Here is a 22,911-nt window from a genome sequence, read left to right as displayed (position 1 = left end):
TTGCTCTTGTAGAAAAAATGACCATTGTACGACTTCTGATAGCTATATTTGCAGCCAAACAGTGGACAATCCATCAAATGGTTGTAAAGAATGCTTTCCTCCATGGGGAGTTAAAGGAGACAATCTATATGAAGCCCCCTCCTGGACATTGTACAGACCCACAAATTGTTTGTCGTCTGAAGAAGTCACTCTATGGCTTCAAACAAGCTCCTATAGCCTGGTTTGAAAAATTCAGATCTGGTATCATTGATGCAAGCTTTATCCAAAGTTCTTCAGATTATTCTTTATTCATTTTAAGGCGGAAGCTGGGAGTGACGATCTTACTTCTTTATGTCGATGAAATACTCATTATAGGGGATGTTGTAGAAGGAATTACTGAGTTGCAACAGTTACTCAGTAAATCCTTTAAGATGAAGGACTTGGGGCCTCTGATATATTTCTTGGGGCTTGAAGTGAGTCGAAACTCTCGAGGCTATTTTGTTAACCAACAAAAGTATGCGGTTCATCTAGTTAAACCAGAAAATCTCAATGAGTCCAAGATTGTGGATATCCCACTAGAACTAAATTTGAAACTCAGCAAAGGTGATGGTTCTCTTCTAGAAGATCCTACTATTTATCGTCAACTAGTGGGGAGTTTAATCTATCTCACCATGACTCGACCGGATATTACATATGCAGTTCAACTGGTGAGCCAGTTCGTGTCTTCTCCAAGACAACCTCATTTATCTATAGTTCATCGGATCATTAGATATGTACGGGGCACTTTATTAGATGAGATTTTTTTCTCCTCTTCATTTCCAGTAACCTTACGGCTTATGCGGATGCTGATTAGGCTGGATGCCCTGACACCCGACGGTCCACTACCAGCTGGTGTGTATTCTTAGGCAACTACCTTATCTCGTGGAAGTGCAAGAAACAACCTATTGTATCAAAATCTTCCATTGAAGTTGAGTACAAAGCTACGTCTTCCTTGTGTAGTGAAATCATATGGCTCCAAGCAATTCTACTTGAAATACTTAATGAACCATCACCATCTGTTCCTCTCCATGCAAACAATGTCAATGCAATCAAAATTGCCTCCAACCCTATCTTCCATGAGTGCACCAAACACATAGAAGTTGATTGCCACTTCATCTACAATCTCCTTCTTGAGGGTGCTATATCTCTTCCTCTTGTCTCCTCCAGGCTCCAACTGGCAGACCTATTGACAAAAGCAATGACTCAAGCTCAGCATCTATTTCTCGTGGACAAACTCATGCTTATTCCTAGGCATCAGTTTGAGGGAGAGTGTAGAGACAGTGAGAAGATCTAGCCACTAGGCTATTTTTGTACATTTACTTCTTTTGTTGTACATCTATTTTCTATACTCTTTCTTTTGTACACTAAGGGCAGACTTGTCCTTTTACTTTCTTTAATATAAATATCTCTTTTAGGGTGTCAACAGTCATAAGGTGACACACCCACCAAACTGTTTGTTTTTTTCTCTCTTCCATCTCTCTTTTCGACTTGACTCTGACAATTAGGACCCCCAAAAAGTCCCACCCTCAAAAAAGAAGCAGAAAGCACATCATCCTTGTGTACAGACAGTCAACTCTTTAGTTCCTCTATTGCCACATTGACTACCCCCAATTCTGAATTAGGCTTCTGTTCAACAGTTCTGCTATTCCTTTCATACCAGATGGCCCAAAAATTTGTTGCTGGAACTGTTGACCAACAAAATTTTCCTTTTCTGGACATGCCCAAGAGTTTCCATCTTTCTAACATCTCTTTCATTAATCTGGGGCAGCACCATTGCAGATTTATATCTCCTACAGTTTCACCCGATCTCCTATTAGATGTCAAATCAGAAAAGAAATTCATCAGCTATATCAAACAACCATCTAGAGTGACCAGAGATACAACTGTTGCCCTTAACTACCAACCCCCCCAAAAAAACCCTTCTTGCAGACCCTTTTTAACGAACCAGCTCCCTATAGACCGCTTTTTAGTCAAGAGAATAATTTGGTAATGAGGAATAATTGAAAATTCCTATTACTCTTAACTCTTATCATCATAATAATCCTCTTGCCCTTTGACAAAGAATCCTCTAAGAACAATGACAAAATCCTGATAAAGGCCTTGGTTCACATTCATAGTATCACCCAAATCCACCCCCAACCTTTCAATAGGTATCTCATGTTTCTCTAACCATAGCATGTGACACATGTCAACCTTCTCATTAAGCTCAGTATCTTCTACTAGGGCTGTCAATGGACTTTAAAGGTACAAAACCCAATCCAACATCCAACCTTCATTAAGCTCACCATCTTTGACAAGACACCCCCCTATAAGCTAGTGTTATGCATCTTCGTTCTTCTTAATATAAAGATTATTTTTAAAAATAAAGAAAAGTGAGATCCTCCTTCCTCTTATTCCTCCTCATCCCCCTCTTAAGGAGGCTTACACCTCCTTGTGTTCAGGAGGCTAACACCTCTTCCATTCTAAACTACACCTCAAGCCTCCAGGTAGTCGAACACCTCATGTCACACCTCCGCATTTTAAAACATTTTCATGACCTCCAAAACTTCAACTGCCTTGCAAATATGAAACAAACTATTGTTGCAACTTGCGACAATCAAAAACTATTTCTTTTCAATCCAGAGACAATATAACCATAGGGTTGCCTCCTCAAACAAGCTCGACCCCGTCAAGTTCCCACCTTCAATGACTCCTGGCCAACCCCACATCCCATCAATTAGAATAGAGACCAACCTCCTCACATGCCTCCTTAAAATTCACTGTCTTCCTCCTTAAAATTCACTTTGGTTAGCACAAAATTATCAATGCTGACAAAATCTTCCTCACTCAAATTGCTCATTTTATTCAACCCACCACTTACCCACTTATACTTGTCTTTATTAAAAAAGTCTCCGATTTCCCCATAGTAATGATTCAAAACCCACCTAAAACCAAATTTCTACCCAGAAAACCAAATCTCAGATTCTCACCTCTAACACCCTTTGAGGCTCGCCTCACCTAATCGCCAAGCAGTTTTGTACTAATCGCCAAGTAGTAGTAGTACTACTACTACTACTGCTACCGCTACTATTACTACTACTGCTACCGCTACCGCTACCGCTACTACTACTACTACTGCTACCGCTACTGCTACTACGACTCCTACTCACTACTACTATTTTCTTTTCTTCTTTTCCTATAACAAAAATAAGGGTTCAGCCCCTATATTTTTTGAATTTTCTTTTCCTTCTTTTTTTTCTTCTCATGAATATGTTGATTTTCTATACTTTAACATGAACTCTATACTTTTCTTATGAAAAATATGAATAATTATTAAGGAAATATGGCTAATATGGCTATGGTACCTAGGGAACTACCCTAGGATCTATGTTTTCTATAAAAAAAAATCCATCGCCTAGGCGACTAGGCGCCCCCCTGATGCCCAGCCTCGCCTTGGCACCTTGAAAACTATGCAACCACATCATCGTCTTCCTCTTTCCTCTCCTTATCAAACACAATCAAATGATTGAAGGCAAATGTGATTAGATATTTTTTTTCAATCATAATCTGTAGTTCACAAAGCATGATAGCAAACATCCGGTCAGCATCTATTGGAAATTGGAATCTGACCCAGGTCGTCTGCTGTAACTAGAATTCTTGCCAAACAAACTTCGACCCGTGACAATTTTTTTCTTATCAATAAACTTAAAAAGGACAGCCCAGTACACAAGTCTCCCGCCAAAGCAGGGTCTGGGGAGGGACAGATGTAAGCAACTTTACCCCTGCATATACACAGAGAGGCTCCAAGATTTGAACCCTGGTCACCCCGGCAATGGACTTGCAACCACATTCCCAGAAACAACAATCCACAACTTTGAGTTACAATCATTTATTAAGCCTCCAGCCAATGGAAACCAGCAATCTAGTTACAACTCTAGTCTTCAAAACTACACCGACTCCCATTCAAAATTTATAAAGCATACTTCTTGATATGAAACATAAACAGGAATACGCCCCATCCCACCATCCTCACTCTCACAGGACAGAACTTATGCCATTTTCTATCTGCCCATTCTGCAACTCACCGTTTGATCCAATTACATCTAGAAACTGAGCCACCAAGTAGGAATCCAACAGCTCTAATATTTTCTCCACACCTCCAGTCTTTTGCACCATGATCTTCTGAGCTTCCACAAAGTTTATGGTAACATTTCCAGGTCACCTACACCTGCGGCCAAATCCAATGCTTCATCAGCACCCATCCCTACTATAGATAGGCACAGGTCAGTCCTTCCAAGTTAAGAAGTGTCTTCATATGTTCCAGGACCTTCATGCAAATGGACTAGTCAATGCTCTTGCTAGAAAGGAGTTTGTCAGACTCTGTGTATCGGAGAGCTCACCCCCACCAATTAGTTCTGTTCAAGTGTGTAGACAGCATACTGTTTTGAACCTTTTCTTTTAATTTGATCTGCTTCCAGAGTTCTACTCTTATAACTATATTATAAATCAAATTTTGTAAGTTTCTTAACAATTTGAAAATTAAAACTAAAAAGAATAAAACTGCATCCAAGATGTCATGAAAGATTTGAAATATATATAAAATCAACTAGAAATAGTGAAGGCATTGATAAACAATTCCAGAATAACTCCTAAGTATTGTAATAGAAATTGAAGTGCATCTAGACGAATGGAACTCCACATGCACACACCTTGGATCCAACTGAGCCTGAGCCATAATACTATCTAGATTTGGAATGTCACGCAAATCAACAGGAAGTAGTTTGTAATGATCGCTTAGTACCTCCCCTTTCTCTGCACAATCAGGCCGTCTGTAATTAGTGTAAAAGAGAAGAAGTCAATAATTAACTGGTTAAATAACATAAAAGGATAGTGGAAAATATTGACATTGACTTGTGAACAGTTCCATAGTTCTTAATAGAAGAAGGCTAGTAGTGATCAACATAATAGTTTTCTGCAGGAATATCAGCAAGTAAAAGGTTTGTGCATACCTCATACTATATTTAGAAAACTAAAATGAAGATTCAAATATGCATTTCACAGAAATTTCATTCAACTACCCACTAGTACTCATAAATAAACTAATTGCAGCAGAAACCTTGGTCAAGTTTTCTTTGAATTAAATCAATCAACAACAAAATAATTCTATTAAAAGAAAATATTACAGAAGTGATGTAAGGGTCCTCAATGTCCCACTCAGCTACAGCCCACTATTGAACAGTTTCACAGTCCAGCACAATGCATTTACACAACTCCTCACCACACCACCCTTGTGAACTCCAGTTCCAAATAGATATATTTGCCTATCTGTACCTCACCACCCCTTCCCATGACCATGCTAGCATCCTTGCCACCTTGCTGAAACATTGCTCAATACTACCTTAAACCTAGTCATAACATCACCCCCCCACTCGATCAATAACATAAAAAGAGAAAAAAAAAACCTCATCGATTGATTAAAATTATAAAAAAAAAAAGGTTACAACAAGAGGTTGTGAATACAACTTAAATAAACCATACATTACACAGAGACATCCCACAGCTCTATTACAATTGTGCCCAATACATTTTCTGCTTATAAACTCCTTGTTTTGCCAGACCACCTGCCAAACAAGTAGCAGATCTTCTTACTCATCTTATTGGAATATTCAAATCTTTTGATAGCCACTTGCAGCATCTAATTTCACTTCTGCAGTCTGAACTGCCAAACCACCCCTTTACCTTTTTTTCAGCCACCCTACTGCTATCTTCAAATCCCCTTCAATGATTCAGATTTCTTTAGCTTTTTGAACCCAAAAAACTGCTGCCAAAAGTTCAGCCCTAACTGAATCACCTTCTTCCATTGGAATCAAAAACCACGCACAAATGGTTCCATCCCAATCCAAGTCACCCCTTATCACCCCTTCAATTCTTGAAGATCCAGGATTGCCCAAGCTACTGCCATCAAAGTTCAATTTCATCCAAACACCACCTGGGGGTAACTAAACCTCAAGGATTTTCTGAAACCCCCTTCCCCCTATCACTCCATCCCTCCTCCAATTATCTTGTCATTAGTTTGGTTGGATGTCATTATACCTCAACCAAGGGTAGAGACCCATCTCCTTGCTTCAATGCTCAAAGTAATTGACAATCACCTAAACACTCTCTATAGATCCCCATAGAAAAATGTGCAGGCAAACTAGAAAGATGACTTGGTTGGGGATCTCATGAGTTGTTGAAGACTTGAAGGTCAACACATCAAGTGGCAGAAATGTGCTTGCATTAGTGCATACAATATAGAAGATATTCACTTTTAAATATGATACTAAAAACTCAATGTGTCAGAAATTTCAGAAATGGTAATGAGATCCAGAGACATGAATGCCTAGAGTAAGATTTCACAACTTCCAGCCTTGGATAAAAAGAACTTTGGGTTTTAATATCAATCCTATTAAATGGCACCTACCTCGTGAAATGGTTGCTGTTGGTCCAATTTTATCCCTCAATTGGCTGCAAGTGTCTATAAGAGCCGCCTTCTTACTAGTCACCTAATAAATAAAAAGCCAAGGACTTTTTGTTGCATATTATGAACCAACAGCAAAAATATAAATCAACCATAGAGTAAATAAAATGCATTGCTTCAGCTTCCTAATATGATACTAAAACTCTATTGCAGGCAAACTAGAAAGTTGGCACATAGAGTGGCTAAGCATAGCATGATATAAGTTTCTTCAACATGATAGACGATCTTCACCTAACTTAGCTACTGTCATCCCCCATGCCAAAAATTATGAGCTAGTTATTGCCCACTAAACCCATGAGATAACTACAAATGTTTCAAATCTTGCACCTCCTTAAAATCCAGTTCCACATATAAATATGGCGCATTCCCTTCATCCTGTAAAAAAAATTGAATATTTATAGTCAAACCAATGAATATGTATACTTGCTTTAATGCACATAATATAGAACATAAAGGACTATATCAAGCACAGATTAAAATAACCAGGTCAACTTCTGGAAGTAATTAAGGCATAGAACTAATGCATAAGTAACCACTACAGCTTCCCCATCTTAGCATAAAAAATCTTCATAAGTATAGCAGAACACAGATAGACGCATTAGGGAATGTGGCAACAATTCAATATCAATATAGTTCACATACAAATTTTTCACTAAGGAATTCAATAACCTGCAACTGAAAATAGGTTGTATCAAAGCCTGCTCCAAGAGATAATATCTGCTTTTTCATAAAAGCTTCACCACCATTATTGATTTCACAAGTGAGAAACTGAGTGAGAAGCTTCCGAAGAGCAGCCCACCGAGAATAATAACCTTCAGGACATCATTTGCAGAATGACAGAAAAGGAGCTTCAGTCTAAAAATAGAAATTGAAACAACTTAATATGATATTCTAGTTTCTGATGGAAATTAACCCATACCACGGTTGATTATTGGAGACCTCCGAACAGGCCTTCTGACAAACAAATGAATGTAGTCATCTTTCATATATCCCTTTTTAACACATGATCTATACAGTAAGAAGAGATACCATTAGTATATTAGTGTTCCTAGAAGTAGGAAGTAACCTAATAAGGTTAAAAACAAAGATAGCTACTTCCTAATGCTATAATTCCATAAGTAATATTAGAACCAAAAATAGTTATATTTCTAATTCCTCTGTAAGAAATTGACAAACAAATTTGCATGTTCTTACAAAACTTCCTCTTGTAATGTTAGTATTGGATATTACAGTTCACAAGTTCTGAGTGATATCTCTTAGGAACTGATGTAACACTGCAAAATTTTAGCAACATCAGAGACCATCTCTTAGGAACTGATGTAACATTGCAAAATTTTAGCAACATCACACCACTAACTGCAGTGATGCAAGCCGGGGGTAGACATCCCTCAAACCTAAAATGGAACTTGGACGCAACCTTGTCCAGTAGTGGTTGATAAAGAAAAGAAATGAGATAAAAGGGCGCAGAGTAACAATCGAAGTAGATGCCTATGAAGCAGATACAAGTCGATATCATTCCTCCTTGGTAATGGTCAATATCTCACCATCTGGCTGGCTGTGTAGCAGACTTAGATAACTAAGGTACTGTGTGTGTGTGTGTGTCATCATGAAAACTTCACCACATAAAAATCATTCCTCGGATGTTGCATAACTATGACATAATAACATCATATGTAATTGGTTGATAGATATTAAACTCTTCAGACAACCCCGTCATTTCAGAATAATAGTCCTCAAGTGTCTTATCCTCCCACTATAGAGTGAAAAAAGGACTGAAACAACTGATAAATACAAGCAATATAATTAATCCCTAAATACATTTTTTCCACCTACTGCTATATCTGCTAGATGTATCCAAGAAAATCAGTCTAAGTTATCTTTAGTTCCATAGAATTCCATAGCCATGTTTTAAGCTGGGCATCCTCTTGTTCCCACTTAGAATAATAGAACTACCAAATTCTTGTTTCCTATAAAAGACCATTACCCAATGTTGGTGTTGGGACCCAAATACCTTCCCCGAACCCAACAAAGGGAGTGGAGCAGGCCACTACCCATCAGCAGTACTCAAGGAGGCAGAAAGGACAGGCGACAGAGCCTCAGAATTAGTTACACACAGAGAGGGTGATTATGCCGACAGAAGATATTCCCTCCATGATATTTCCCAGAGTTAGTTATCCTGCCAATCAGAGGATATTCCCTCTATGATTACACCTGTAGGCCAGCTATATAAGGCCATACTCTTACAATGAAAGGCAGGAATGAATATCCCCTGTTTCTCTCTCACTGAATCCCTCTTTTCCTACCTTCCCTTCTCTTCTTCCTCTCCACTTTCTGTTTCAGGAGGTTAAGCCACCCTTGAAGGGGCTTCCAAGGTGAGCGGTATCTCACCAAGTTGGTATCAGAGCAAGGTTGCAGACCAGCTATGCCGCAGACAAGATCCTCTACCATGGAAGATAGAGTCGACCAACTTGAGATTGGGTTCCACCAAGTACTGAACGAACTCAGGGAGCTCAAGGTGGTCATCTCTAACCTTGCCTCCCAACAACAATCTGGCAAGACCAGTCAGCCAACAGGGGCCGACGCCTCTGTTTCCGGTAGCTAGGGAACTGGGGGTTACCCCGCCAAAAAGGTTACTAAAATCAATTTTCCAAACTATTCCGGTGGAGATCCCATTCTTTGGATCTTCAAAGCAGAGAGATTCTTCGAGTATCATGAAACCCCTGCACACCAGCGCGTCGCCATCGCCTCCATTCACCTAGAAGGAGATGCTATTCTCTGGCTCCAGTGGTATCGACAAACCCATCCTCAGGTAACTTGGGCGGAGTTCACAGAAGCTCTGTGCATCCATTTTGGGTCGACGGCGTTCGTGGATTACGACGAACTCCTCACTCGACTAAAACAAACTGAGACAGTAGCAGACTATCAGCTCGAGTTCGAAAGAATGGCGACCAGAGTACATGGATGGCCGGAGAAGGCCTTGGTTGGGTGTTTTGTGGGAGGTCTCAGAGAAGACATCCGCCTAGAAGTGAGAGCTCTTCGACCAGCGACAGTCATGGCGGCAGTGGGTATGGCTCACTTGCAAGAAGAGAAGATTGATAGCATGCGCAAGACCAGCAAGCCATCCTATCCGAATGTGAGGGCTCTCCAGCGGGCCGAACAGCAACCCCAGAAACAAGTTGGGGATTCTCAGAAGCCCATCTTGCCTAGACCCACTCAAGCGCCTCTCGTGGGCTGAGATGCAGGCCCGACGCGAGAAGGGCCTCTGTTACAACTGTGATGATAAGTTTGGGTCGGGCCAAAAGTGTTGGGTCCAACGAGTATTTCTCCTTCAAATAGAGGGAGAACCAAAGGGGACAGAACCAGAGCACATCGAAGACTGTGAGCTGATATCAGGCGAACCAAAACCTGTTGGAGACGAGATCTCCCTACACGCTCTCATGGGCCACAACCCTCTTCAGTCCATGCGAATAGAAGGAAGATTGGTTGGTCGATCTGTGATGGTTTTGATTGACAGTGGCTCTACTTTGAATTTCATCACTTGCCGTTTGGCAAAGCAACTAGGTATGACTATACACCCCACTCCTCTCTTTTCAATCCATGTGGCTAATGGGAATCAAATGTTATGTGATGGTGTATGTAAGAAGGAAAGCATCATCGTACAGGGCCATAATTTCGTGGTAGATCTCCACCCATTGGAATTCTCAGAGGCTGATATTATTTTGGGAATCCATTGGTTACGTTGCCTAGGTCCTGCATTGTGTGATTGGGCCACAATGACAATGGATTTTTGCCAAAATGGACAGACCTGCCATTTGCAAGGGGTGCAGCCCCCTAGTCCCCGAGGTGATACTTTAGCCTCTATAATACGGGCCTCCAAGGATACTGCACAGCCCTTGCTTATGCACTTAGGCATTCGGCCCATGGTTCCAATTTTAAACAATCAGGATTGTGACCAACCCACTAAAGCCCAACATCAGACCCTAAGATCGATCCTCAATCAGTTTGGTGACATTATCAAGGAACCGAACCAGTTACCTCCACCCCGGGCCCATGACCATCAGATACCCCTCTTACCAGATTCCAAACCAGCCAATGTGAGGCCATATAGATACCCTTATTTCCAAAAGCTGGAAATTGAGAAGGCAATAAAAGAGCTAATGGACAAGGGGCATATACAAACCAGCACCAGCCCGTTTTCATCCCCCGTACTCCTAGTGAAGAAGGATGGTAGTTGGCGGTTTTGCGTAGATTACCGGGCCCTGAATCAGATTACAATGAAGGACAAGTTCCCAATACCCCTCATTGATGAACTGTTGGACGAGTTAGGGGAAGCACAAGTGTTCTCCAAACTAGACCTGCGGTCCGGGTATCATCAGATCCGGGTTCACCAGACTGATATCCACAAGACAGCCTTTAGGACCCACGATGGCCATTATGAGTTTCTGGTTATGCCGTTTGGTCTTGCCAACGCCCCCTACACCTTTCGAGCCCTCATGAATGACATCTGCAGGCCTTTCCAAAGGCAATTTATTCTGGTATTTTTCGATGACATCTTGGTTTACAGCAAGGATTGGGGCACCCATTAGAAACATCTGAATCTTACCCTCACAATTCTGAGAGAGCACCAGTTGCATGCCAATTTGACAAAGTGCTCCTTTGAACAAAGACAGATTCGGTACTTAGGCCATGTGGTTGCTACAGGGCGGGTCATGGCAAACCCATAAAAGATAGATGCCATCCAAAAATGGCCCAAGCCCACTACTGTAAAGGCTCTTAGGGGTTTTCTTAGGCTTATCGGTTATTATAGGCGCTTCATTAAGGGGTATGGGCTTATGGCCGCCCCTCTAACACGCCTGTTAAAGAAGGATTCTTTTGGTTGGGCCGATGATGCCCAACGGGCCTTTGAAGACTTGAAGGCAACAGTTTCTAGCCCTCCAGTCCTCACTCTTCCGGATTTCTCCCAGCCCTTTGAGATAGAGTGTGATGCATCGGGTGTCGGAGTGGGGGCCATTCTGATGCAGAAGAGGCAACCCATTGCTTATTTCAGCAAGGCTCTCTCAGCAGCTCACCAAAATCAGTCCACCTATGTCAAGGAAATGATGGTACAGAAATGGCGTACATACCTATTGGGATGCCAATTTATCATAAGGACAGACCAACGAAGTTTGAAGTACATAGCAGAACAAAGGGTGCACACCCCGGAGCAACAAAAATGGCTTAGTAAACTAATGGGATTCGACTACCACATCGAGTATAAACCTAGGCCTGCCAACAAAGTAGCTGATGCCTTATCACGGGTAGAAGAACTAGCCCAACTAACCTGTTCTCAGCCCAGTTTTCCCTTATTTGAAGCTATACGGCAAGAAGCCAGATCTGATCCACAGCTGCAAGACATCAGGGAAAAGTAAAAATGTGACCCTTCTCAGGTTCCGGGTTACCAAATTGTGGGACCTGATCTTTTCTTCAAGGGTAGGTTTGTGGTTGCACCAAATTCCACCCACAAAACTGAACTGCTACGGTTGTTTCATGATTCCGCGTTGGGAGGACATTTAGGGGTGCTACGGACCCTAAAAAGACTCACCAGCCACTACCATTGGGTAGGAATGCCCAAGGATGTGTTGTACTATGTATCAGAATGCCCAACTTGCCAACAGCAGAAATACTCCTCATAGTCACCTACGGGCCTTCTACATCCACCCAAGATTCCAAAGCAAGTGTGGGAAGACCTCTCCATGGATTTCATCACGGGACTTCCTCGTTCTGCAAGAAAAGAGGTTATCATGGTAGTGGTTGACCGCCTCACCAAGTATAGCCATTTCTCTGCTTTGCCTCACCCTTACACTGCAGCAATGATGGCTGACATTTTCATACGAGACGTGGCAAAACTGCATGGAACACCAAGATCCATTGTCTTGGACCGTGACCCTGCCTTCCTAAGTTCATTTTGGAAGGAGTACTTCAGATTGCAAGGAACCCGACTGCACCCATCCACTAGCTATCACCCGCAAACTGATGGACAAACTGAAATCATTAATCGATGCTTAGAAGCCTACCTTAGATGCTTCATAGGGGAGAAGCCTAGACAATGAGCCCATTGGCTTCCGTGGGCAGAATATTGGTACAACTCAAATTATCAGTCAGCTGCAGGGATGACACCCTTCAAGGCCCTATACAGCAGAGAACCCCCTCCCATATTACCCTATGAATATGGGTCGTCTAAGGCGGTAGAAGTAGAGACTCACCTACTGGAAAGAGACGAGATTCTTAGACTGCTCAAGGCCAATTTGTCAAAGGCCCAGCAACGAATAAAGATCAGCTATGACTCTCACTATCGCCCATTAGAGTTTCAGGTGGGTGATTTTGTCTACCTTAAGCTCCAACCTTACCGCCAGGTCTCAGTAGTAAGACGGGCTTGGCACAAGCTAGCTCCCAGGTATTATGGGCCCTACAAGGTGCTGGAAAGAGTGGGCCTTGTTGCTTACAGATTGGACCTCCCTGCTACCTCGAAGCTTCATCCGGTGTTTCACATCTCTCTTCTCAAGAAGGTTGTGGGAAGTCATACTCCTATCTCGTCTAGCTTACCCCAATTCACTGAAGAAGGGGACATTTACACAGAGCCCATCAAAATTGTGGATTTCCGATGGGTCCGACGAGGTGGGCAGGTTGTACCAGAAGCCAAGGTAGAATGGATCGGGCTGCCCCCAGAAAACGCCACCTGGGAACCTTATCTAAGGCTGAATGAGAGGTTCCCGAACCTAGACCTTGAAGGCAAGGTCAATGCTAAGGAGGGAGGAATTGTTGGGACCCAAATACCTTCCCTGGACCCAACAAAGGGAGTGGAGCAGTCCACTACCCATCAACAGTACTCAAGGAGGCAAAAAGGACAGGCGACAGAGCCTCAGAATCAGTTACACACAGAGAGGGTGATTCTGCCGACAGAAGATATTCCCTCCATGATATTTCCCAGAGTTAGTTATCCTACCAATCAGAGGATATTCCCTCTATGATTACACCTATAGGCCAGCTATATAAGGCCATACTCTTACAATGAAAGGCAGGAATGAATATCCCCTATTTCTCTCTCACTGAATCCCTCTTTTCCTACCTTCCCTTCTCTTCTTCCTCTCCACTTTCTGTTTCAGAAGGTTAAGCCACCCTCGAAAGAGCTTCCAAGGTGAGCAGTATCTCACCAGTTGGTCTCAACCATCCTATGGCAACTTTTTTTGGCACAAAACTCAAATACCATTACATCAAGTAAATGTCCCTACCAATCAAGTAAATTTTCCTTTGACTATAAGGAAAACTTCAATAGGCTTTACACGTAAACTTAATAGAAGTCATTTAAATGTGTTCAAGAAAATCAGAAGATAGAATAACAACCAACTGAGAATCCATTTCCAATTTTCCATTAACCACATTTCACTCAATGAACCACTATAATCAAAACCAAAATCTGGTAGTTTACCCTCATAAACATTGAATGGCCATAAATAACACCGAATGTACTATTTCAGCATATAAAGATCACTCACTAACCTGTCCAAATAAAGCTGCACGCTTCAAAAGGTCACAAATAGCATTCTTCTTCAATCACTGACTATAGAAACCAAAAGAAAATTGATTAATCACCACCCTCACAACTCACAATGTGCACAGTTACCATCTTCTTTGACTCACTAACATAGGGACTTGAAGATAGAAGGCAAAACTGAAAGGTAGCCTTTTGTTTTAGGAAACGGTAACTTTCATTAGATAAAACCAGAAGAACAACTGTCACCTTCTAAAGTAAAAGGTGACCCCTGAATAACAAATAACTTACAACACTGCGCAAAACAAAACCTCCTGATTCAACCCTTGTTTTGCTAGGTAGTCAGCTAAAGCATTTGCTAACTTCCTAGACCAATGCACTTGTGCACCCAGCTCCCTTCTGAGGCTCAATAATTCCCTTACATGTTGTCTAAGGAACCATGTTCCCAAACTATTTGATTGCAGCCAATTTACTACTAATTTTGAATCCCTCCCCCCCAACTTCCACTGTTGAAAACCCAATTGCTTGGCCCATCTGAGCCCCTGGAGGAGAGCCAATACTTCAGCTCTAAGCGAGTCCCCCAAACCTATTGGACCAGAATACATAGCTAGGATTTTTCTTTCCGCATCTCTAAACATACCCCCTATTCCAGAAGGTCCAGGGCTCCCAAGAGAGCTTCCATCAAAGTTCAGTTTGACATTTCACTACAAAGGAGGGGACCAAATTGCTTGTATGGTAGGTGATGAAGTAGAAGACATTGCTAAAATACTCCAGCCTCTAGTCAAATCATCTATAGAGACATCCTTGAACAAGTCAAGAGTTTTCAGCCAATGTACTGCCTTGATGGTGATCCCTTCAATAACTTCAGGAGCTGATTTTTCTTTCCCTTGGAAAATCCTATTATTTCTCTCTTCCCACACTACCCACAAGATAGCTGCCCTCATTGTTCTCCACATCACCCTTCCTTTCTTCTTTGGTTGTCGGAAAAAGCTAGGGTCAAATAAAATCCACTACGCTTGTGGGAGGAGTCCACCTACAATCAAAGAGAGAGGAGAACCAATCCCAAATTAGAGCACTAAAAGGACAAGAAATTAATAGGTGATTCACCGTCTCACCATTCCTCAAGCAAAGGCTATAGACATGAGGTGACAAGCACCAATTTGGTCTCTTTCTTTGAAGCACTTCCAAGTAGGGGTGGCAATGAGCCAAGCTTTTCACGAGCTGCTCGAGCTCGAGCCTAATTCACTGGCTTGATTATTAAATGAGCCGAGCTCAAGCCTACTAGAGCTCGGCTCGTGAGGCTCACAAGCCGGCTCGAACATATATATAATAAAATTACTGAAAATAATATATATAATAAAAATATTATAATTATTAATTATTATAATTCTTACTTTTTTAAATATCAAATAAAAAATATTCTTATATATAATTTCTTATTTTTATAAAATATTTTTTCTCAAAATCGAGCTCGAGCCTTGTAGAATAGTCTCAAGCCTGGTACTATTCGGCTCGAATCCACCCCTACTTCCAAGGTATTGATTTTTTGGAGAACCACTTCCCAACAAAAAGCCCTTACTTTTGGGAGTACCGGAGCGCTCCATACTTCTTTAACAAGAAAGGAGGAAGCCGGGTTAAAATAAAAGGACCAAAACATTGAAAAACGAAGAACAAGAAAAACTATCTATAGAAGTTTCAGTCCAAATTCTACTGTCAGGAGAAGAGTGGTTAGAAAAACTGAACTTAAAAGAGAAAAAATATCATTTGTCAAATCCACTTCTGAGTCCCTCAAACCTCTCCTTAGTCCTAGATCCCAAGAATCCCCAGAAACACGAAAAGAAGAGATAAATTGAGATTTTTTTCAAAGAAAGGAAATATAGGTTCAGGAATCTATCCTTAAGGGGAGATTCCCCAATCCACAAGTCCTCCCAAAAAAGAATCTTATTACCCACGCAAGCATCATACCTGATGAAAGGAGAGAAGACAGGCAAGATACCAACAATATCTTTCCACGGGGAAAAGCGCGAAGCCCTTGGGTCAAGTCCAGCATCCCATCCATTTACTGTCATTCCATGAATACTTCTTATCACCTTATGCCATAAACTTTCTTACTCCTTAGGAAACCTCCATAAACATTTGCCTAACAAAGTTGTGTTTCTTATTCTAATATTTCCAATTCCTAGGCCCCCTTTGTCTTTCTTTCTAGACACCACTTCCCATTTTACCCTATGATCCTTTTTAGTATCTCCAGGTTCCCACAAAAAATCTCTCATTATTTTTTCAACCTGGTTTGCAATCTTAACAAGCAATTTGAAGGTTGACAAAAAATACACTAGCAAATTTGCTAGTGTTGACTTAATTAGAGTGATTCTACCCCCTAAAGAGATGTAGTTCCTTTTCTAACCCACTAGCCTTTTTGAGAATCTTTCCAAAACCGGATACCAAAAACTATCTGGCCTCGGGTTTCCTCCCAATGGTAAGCCTAAATACTTAAGAGGCCAATCACTGACCTCACAACCTAAAGATCTAGCCAAAGATGCCACCTCTACTTCTTGCCTATTAATTCCAGCTACACAACTTTTATTCCAATTTACTCTCAAGTTGGAGACCTTTTCAAAATTCTCTACCAAGACCTTTAATTTTCCAACTCCTCCGGATCTCCTTCACAAAAAAGAATCAAGTCATCAGCAAATTGAAGGTGGGCTACAACTATTCCCTCCCTCCCCACTCTCCACCCTCTAAGCAAATTTCTAGCACTAGCTCTAGTAATCTAAATACTCAACACATCAACTATCAGGGTGAAAAGGAAAGGAGAAAGAGGGTCCCCTTGTCTTAAACCTTTCTTTGCTGGGAAGAAATCCTTGGCTACCCCATTAACTAGAATGGAGTAGTGGCGTGAAGAGATATAACCCTTAACCCACGTGCACCACCTTTCTCCAAATCCTCTAATTCTCAATACTTCCAGTAAAAAACCCCAGCCCACCAAATCATAGGCCTTCTCCAAGTCCAGTTTGCAAATCAAACCCTTTTCTCCTTGTCTTTTTCTGTAATCCACACATTCATTGGCAATAAGGATCTGATCAATAATTTGTCTTCCTGACACAAACGCCCCTTGGTTCGGAGAAATCAAAGATGGTAGTACCTTTCGGAGATTACCTTCAAAATCCAGCAAAATATGCTTTGAATCTAGGAGAAAATCCAATGAATAATTGTTGATTTTCTTCTAATAGTAGGGTACTAGAAAATAACTGAAAAAAAAAAAAGAAATCACATGCTCCCCACCACTAGTTCCTAAAGAAGAAAAAGAGCATCTATGGAGAAGAACAAAAACTAACTCATTCAATTCTGCTGCTCTGAACAGAAATAAATGACTTTATAGAACTCCTCAGTCCTCATTCCTCAGAGTTTTGGCTGAAGTAGAAATTTGGCAATTACTAAAGATGCAGCTGACTCCTAATTAGAATCCTAAAAACCCATAAGAAAGTAAGAATAGAAACTCAGAAAAATAGTAGTTGGCTTAAAACTAATAATTTCCTAATGTTGTGTTTGGTTTGAAGGAAAAAGTAGGGAAAGGTAGGGAAAGGTAGGGAAACCTTTACAAACATTATATGGGTTTCCCTACGTTTCCCTTCCCTTCCCTACCTTTTCCTTCAAACCAAACATAACCTAAATGAAATAGGAAACTACTGACTGTGGACCTTCTACAAATAGCAAACTCCATAAAGAAAATAACAGGTGATTATAAGCATGGGGCTCAACAATTGCAAGGTTAAATCCAATGAATTACCTAAACATATAAAAGCAAAGATTCGACTATGTCCAGTGGTATACTGTGTCATTCGACATTCTTCTTTGTTATTTAGGCTCAGTTTGGAAAGAGTACACATACAAATATGTAGGGTGCAAACCATGTATTTTGCATTATTTTGTATGTATTTACACTGTACATATTTGTATCTGTGCCCTTTCCAAACGAGCCTTATATAAAACAATATACAACAAAATAACAAAAAATAAAGATTTTTATCTGAGAATGTTAAGAATTGTTTTCTCAATATTCAAGGAATATAGAATTATAGATGCGAGATTTGCAAAATGACACATGCCAAGGAGCTGAATTAGAGAAGATGGGAAAAAGTATGTCTTTAGTCTAGACTCTATACCTCTTTGAAAACTGGCATATGTATGTATGTTTATATGTACTTACAGAGAACAGCATTCTTATTTACTTATAACATTCATATACCACTTTTTTATAAGAGAGTCCCCAAAATGTGCCAAGACAAACTTCAGTAAAAACCCAAACCTCAATCAACTCCCAACGCAATCAAGGCCACATGAGATGGGAGCATGTTATCATGTGCATGGAGCTAATATTTCTCATAGAAACTTTGGAGAAACTGAAATTATGTACTTGCTATTGTTAATGCTGCTACCGTTAAATATGCAACTCACACCTAGGAATAGAACCTAACAAAAATTCAAGGATAGTGAAATTTGCAGACAACCACAACATCAAATTACTGCAGAATCAATCTTATCATGAATCAAATCTAAGTTTATCTAATTAACAGAAACCACCAAAAGGGTGTTTGTAACTTTGGATGCCATGTGAAACCAAATCACTTTATCTTAGTTTTTAATAGCATTTAACTGACAACATCCTCATCTAAAACGGAACATTTCTACTTATAAGTGTTAACAATGGACAGAAATGAATTCAGCTCTTACAATATTGAAATTATCATGTTCATGTTTTTTCCTAATGTAGCTAGTGATTAATACATGGATGTGATTAATACAATTGGTCCTAAAAGTTTAATGTTCGATTTCCTTTTTTTTTCCTTCTATTTGTATAACTGCATTGATGAACACCCACAAGAAAATGTATGAAGTTCTTAATCGTGTAACCCTTCACTTAAACTATCTGTTATTTGTATTGCTCCATATGGAAAACAGCAAAAACCTTATTCGAATAATCATCATTACTGATCCAAAAGAGGAAAAAATGTGGAATGTTCTATTCCCAAGCATCGAACAAAGAAGGGTTTCAGTATACAGTAAAACAGGGAGATTAATCGAGCAAGATTCCTTGCAGGAACAATTCTCCTATATCCCAAACTAATTGATATATTCAAATCGGCTAAACATAAAAAAGTAGCCGCTATTGATTGGAAATCTACGATCAACGATATAGAGAATCAAACTGGCAAAGGCAAACTTCAATTATACCTGAAACCACATAGAAACAACAGAGCGAAATACATAAATCACTGATAAACGTGAAAAAAAAAATGATGAATTTTTACGCACAGCTTGCTTGCCGCGGCATCATCGTTGGTGGCCTGAACGGCTGCTGTGTTGCTACGTGAATCTCCCGCCGCTTTCGACATTTTTTTGGCAAAATTTTCGAGTTCGCGGAAGAGAGGGAAAGAGAGGGTCCTCGATTACAGAGACCTCTGTACAAATACAACCTTCGATGTTCAAGTTTCGCGGAAATATGACACAGTACCACGCAGCGTTTACGTCGAGCCTCAAAAATTCAATATTCACCGTTGGATGGATATTCGCATCTTAAACTTCTTCCAACCGCTAGATGATAAGATGAGCACACGTATGTTGCCACATGTGCGGCTGTAGTGGACTGTTGGAATTGTTTTCTTTTTTGTGTGTATTTATTAGGCCGCGTTTGGCAAGTCTTTCTGCTTACGTCTGTTTAGAAGCCCATAAGACCGAAAATCGGTCTATTCCCATTTGGTTTGCATATCTCGCCACCAAAAGACATTGTGTCGAAAAGCCCAAAGAAGCCCAATTTGGGCTGATTTTAGGAAACTAGGATTGTTTTCTCACACGCATACACAAATGAATAGTAACTCCCAACGCTAAACCCCTCTCATTCACACACTCAAGACTGCATTGCTCATACTTCTCACAGGTTCGATTCCTCCATTCCCTTCATCCTCCTCTTCCTCCTCCTCCTTCTTCGATCTTCTTCTTCTTCTTCCTTCTTCCGCCGTCACCATCCTCCTCTTCATCTCTCTTCCCTGGTTCCATTAATTTTTCCCCTTTTTGTAGGAGATTACAAAGCATTTGGTGCTCGTGAATCTTGTGGCAGTGGTAGCTTGTTATTCGGTGGTGGTTTGCTCAGGTACAACCCCCATCTCAATATGTACTGTTAGGGTTTTTTTGGAACATCGATTGTCTTTAAACCTCTATGTGTTTACTCCTTTTTTTATGTAGTTAAAAATTGTTAGGTTTTAAACTTGTAATGTTAGGTGATGAATCAATTTTCGGTGATGTATCAATTTTTTGTGTTAAGTACCTTGTCATTTGGTCCGCTTCCAAGTGGCCGATGACTTAGAGGCCGAAGTGGAGAATTTTGCTGGGTGAGGACCTAGATGCCGAGTTAACTGGGCCGAGCTAGGCAATTTAAGTGACGAGCTGACCAGGCCGAGCTAGGCAAGTTAGGTGATGAGTTTACCAGAGTGTTGAGCTGCCTATTAGGTGCCAAGCTGACCAAATGGTCGATCTGCCTATTAGGTGATGAGTTGACCAAAGGGTCGAGCTGCCTATTAGGTGTCGAGCTGACCAGAGGGCTGAGCTGCCTATTAGGTGTCGAGCTGACCAGATGGCCGAGCTGCTTGGTGGCGAGCTGAATTGATTGTTGAGCTTCGTCGTTCTTTAGAGACCTGCAAGGAATCAATGTCAGAGGACCCGAGGTGGCTAACTCGGCGAGGTCGCTTCGATGCTTAAGTAAGTACTCTCATAGTAGACAGCGAGCTAAAAATCACAAAGTATGAGAGCTAGAATATGCCTACTTGCCCCCCCATGCCATTGGGGTTGGTGCCTTTATATAGGCATTGTTTGGCATGGGCTTCACGCACCGCATCCAAGATTTCCGCGAGGTCGTCTAAGTTGTCCAAGATTCCCTAAGGTAACCGCCATGCACATTGACCACTCTCCAAATCGTTCGGCATATGGGCCAACTTCCAATGATCGTGGGAGTGTTAGGATATGCATGCCAAATTTATCGGCAAGCATGTCTCACAAGTCACCAAGTCGGCACCTGTGCCAAGCCGCCAAGTGGGACACCATCAACTTGGCTAAGGCAAGTTGTTGCCTAAGTGGTTCTGGGTATCACCTATTTGTTTTGAGGTGCCATGTGTCACAATATCATTGGAGAGCCAAATCCACCCTCATCATTAGGTTTGCGCATGTCATATTAGGTTTTTTTTGTTTTGAAACATCGATTATTGTTAGGTTTAAGAACATAAGATTCTCTTGTAATGCTATAGATACCCATGTAATAAGAATTATGGGCAGACCTGATTTCCACTATTTTTTCCCTTACCTGTCTTTCTATTGTTTCCCTCTAAAAGACCTCTACGATTGGCAGTGTCCCACCTAGATAAAGTCTATTATACAATAATAATGCTAATTGTAAGAAGACCACTATGAGGTTGTATGGATGATTTTGTTTTAGAATTCTCTTTCTAGTTAAAATATAAGGAAAAGTGCTCACCAATAGAAAAAAGAAAAAAGAAAGAAAAAAAAGAGACAAAATATGTCCTCAAACTAAAAGCTAGATACATGATGATCCGTAGAGTTTAAGTATATAGTAAACAAGACCCAATACACATATATCTAACAACACAAATTGTCTCAAAACAGGTTATTGTTTTTGTTTGCTACTTATGGGGTGATAATTTTAGTTAGTTAAGCTTTAAATTTATATTGAAAATTATCCATTATATTACGTTTGCTATATAACAAATATTTATGCCACTATAATAAGGTGGAGGTTGAAAATTGAAATTGAATGTCAAATAACTTGTACTATTGTAGTTTGGAGATAAGCTTAGTACAATCACTATGTAGGGAGTACAATCACTATGTAGGGAGAAATCCAAGTAAGATTTCAAAAATCCATTTAATTTTCAATAATTGTATATTATTGGTGTAAAAAGAACAAGGCAATTATTCATTGTACTGCAACAAAAGGGAGCTTGAAGTTGAGTGTCAAACAAGCTTATATAATTGATGATTGAAGATAGGCTTGGAACAAATTTAATCAAAAGAAACTTTTCAAAAAAAAAGTGGTGAAAATCCCAAGTTATGGGTGTAAAGGCCTATAAATAATCTTTTATTTTTATCAAGAGAGATGTAAATAATTTTCTTTAGTCATGAATACAATTAACAACCTAATTCAATTAAAATATTTACATTGGTGATTTGATCCCATAATCTGTATGAATGCAATTTTGTGTACATGGGTTAGATGGGATAACAACAGTATTTCTTTAAGGCTGCAATTGGTATCCCAATTGTTTGAATTGATGAAACATGGAGCTCTTTTCTATTTACCAAAATTTCAGATCAATTGGTTGTGCTCACCTTGCGTTTATCAAATTTCTGATGACAAGGCACAACAAATAATTAATAATGTGGGGTAGTAGCAGGTAGCTAATAGAACTATAGAAGCTTTCCTTATAACTATAGAAAAATCTGATCCACACATAATTTCATATTATGCAATTAGGTATGTATAGTTTACAGTATACTTCAGTACCAGAAGTCATGTTGCCCCAGTACAGATGATGAATCAATTTTTTGTGTTAAGTACCTCGTCATTTGGTTTGCTTCCAAGTGAACGATGACTCAGAGGTCGAAGTGAACTTTCGCTGGATGAGGACCTGGATGTCGAGCTGACCAGGCCGAGCTGGGGGCAGATTAGGTGCTGAGTTAATTGGGATGAGCCGGGCATGTTAGGTGTCGAACTGACTGGGCCGAGCTAGGCAAGTTAGGTGACAAGCTGACCAGAGTGTCGAGCTGCCTATTAGTTGTCGAGTTGACCAAAGGGCCGAGC

The 22,911-nt window shown here is 40.5% G+C and overlaps 1 protein-coding gene across 2 annotated transcripts in view; it reads right to left on the bottom strand.

The window, feature by feature from the left end:
• Positions 1–19,584, bottom strand: part of SBI1 (Leucine carboxyl methyltransferase) — a 34,723-nt gene extending 15,139 nt beyond the window's left edge. The window contains exons 1-6 of one of the 2 annotated variants that reach the window (XM_088962451.1): positions 19,359–19,584; positions 7,437–7,525; positions 7,187–7,329; positions 6,845–6,892; positions 6,461–6,542; positions 4,707–4,809 (exon numbers count right to left, since the gene is read on the bottom strand). In XM_088962451.1, the coding sequence (XP_088818577.1) occupies positions 4,707–4,809; positions 6,461–6,542; positions 6,845–6,892; positions 7,187–7,329; positions 7,437–7,525; positions 19,359–19,438 (545 nt within the window). In that variant the 5' untranslated portion in view covers positions 19,439–19,584. The remainder of the gene's footprint in view (positions 1–4,706; positions 4,810–6,460; positions 6,543–6,844; positions 6,893–7,186; positions 7,330–7,436; positions 7,526–19,358) is intronic. The other variant, XM_088962452.1, reaches the window with a different exon arrangement.
• Between the last annotated feature and the right edge of the window lie 3,327 nt (positions 19,585–22,911).

This window comes from Nelumbo lutea, chromosome 1 (assembly GCF_056320005.1).
Source record: "Nelumbo lutea isolate HS-2025 chromosome 1, American lotus-T2T, whole genome shotgun sequence".
Classification (NCBI taxonomy): domain Eukaryota; kingdom Viridiplantae; phylum Streptophyta; class Magnoliopsida; order Proteales; family Nelumbonaceae; genus Nelumbo; species Nelumbo lutea.
The sequence above is the reverse complement of the archived record's forward strand: the minus strand, read 5'-3'. Positions and strand labels throughout refer to the sequence as shown.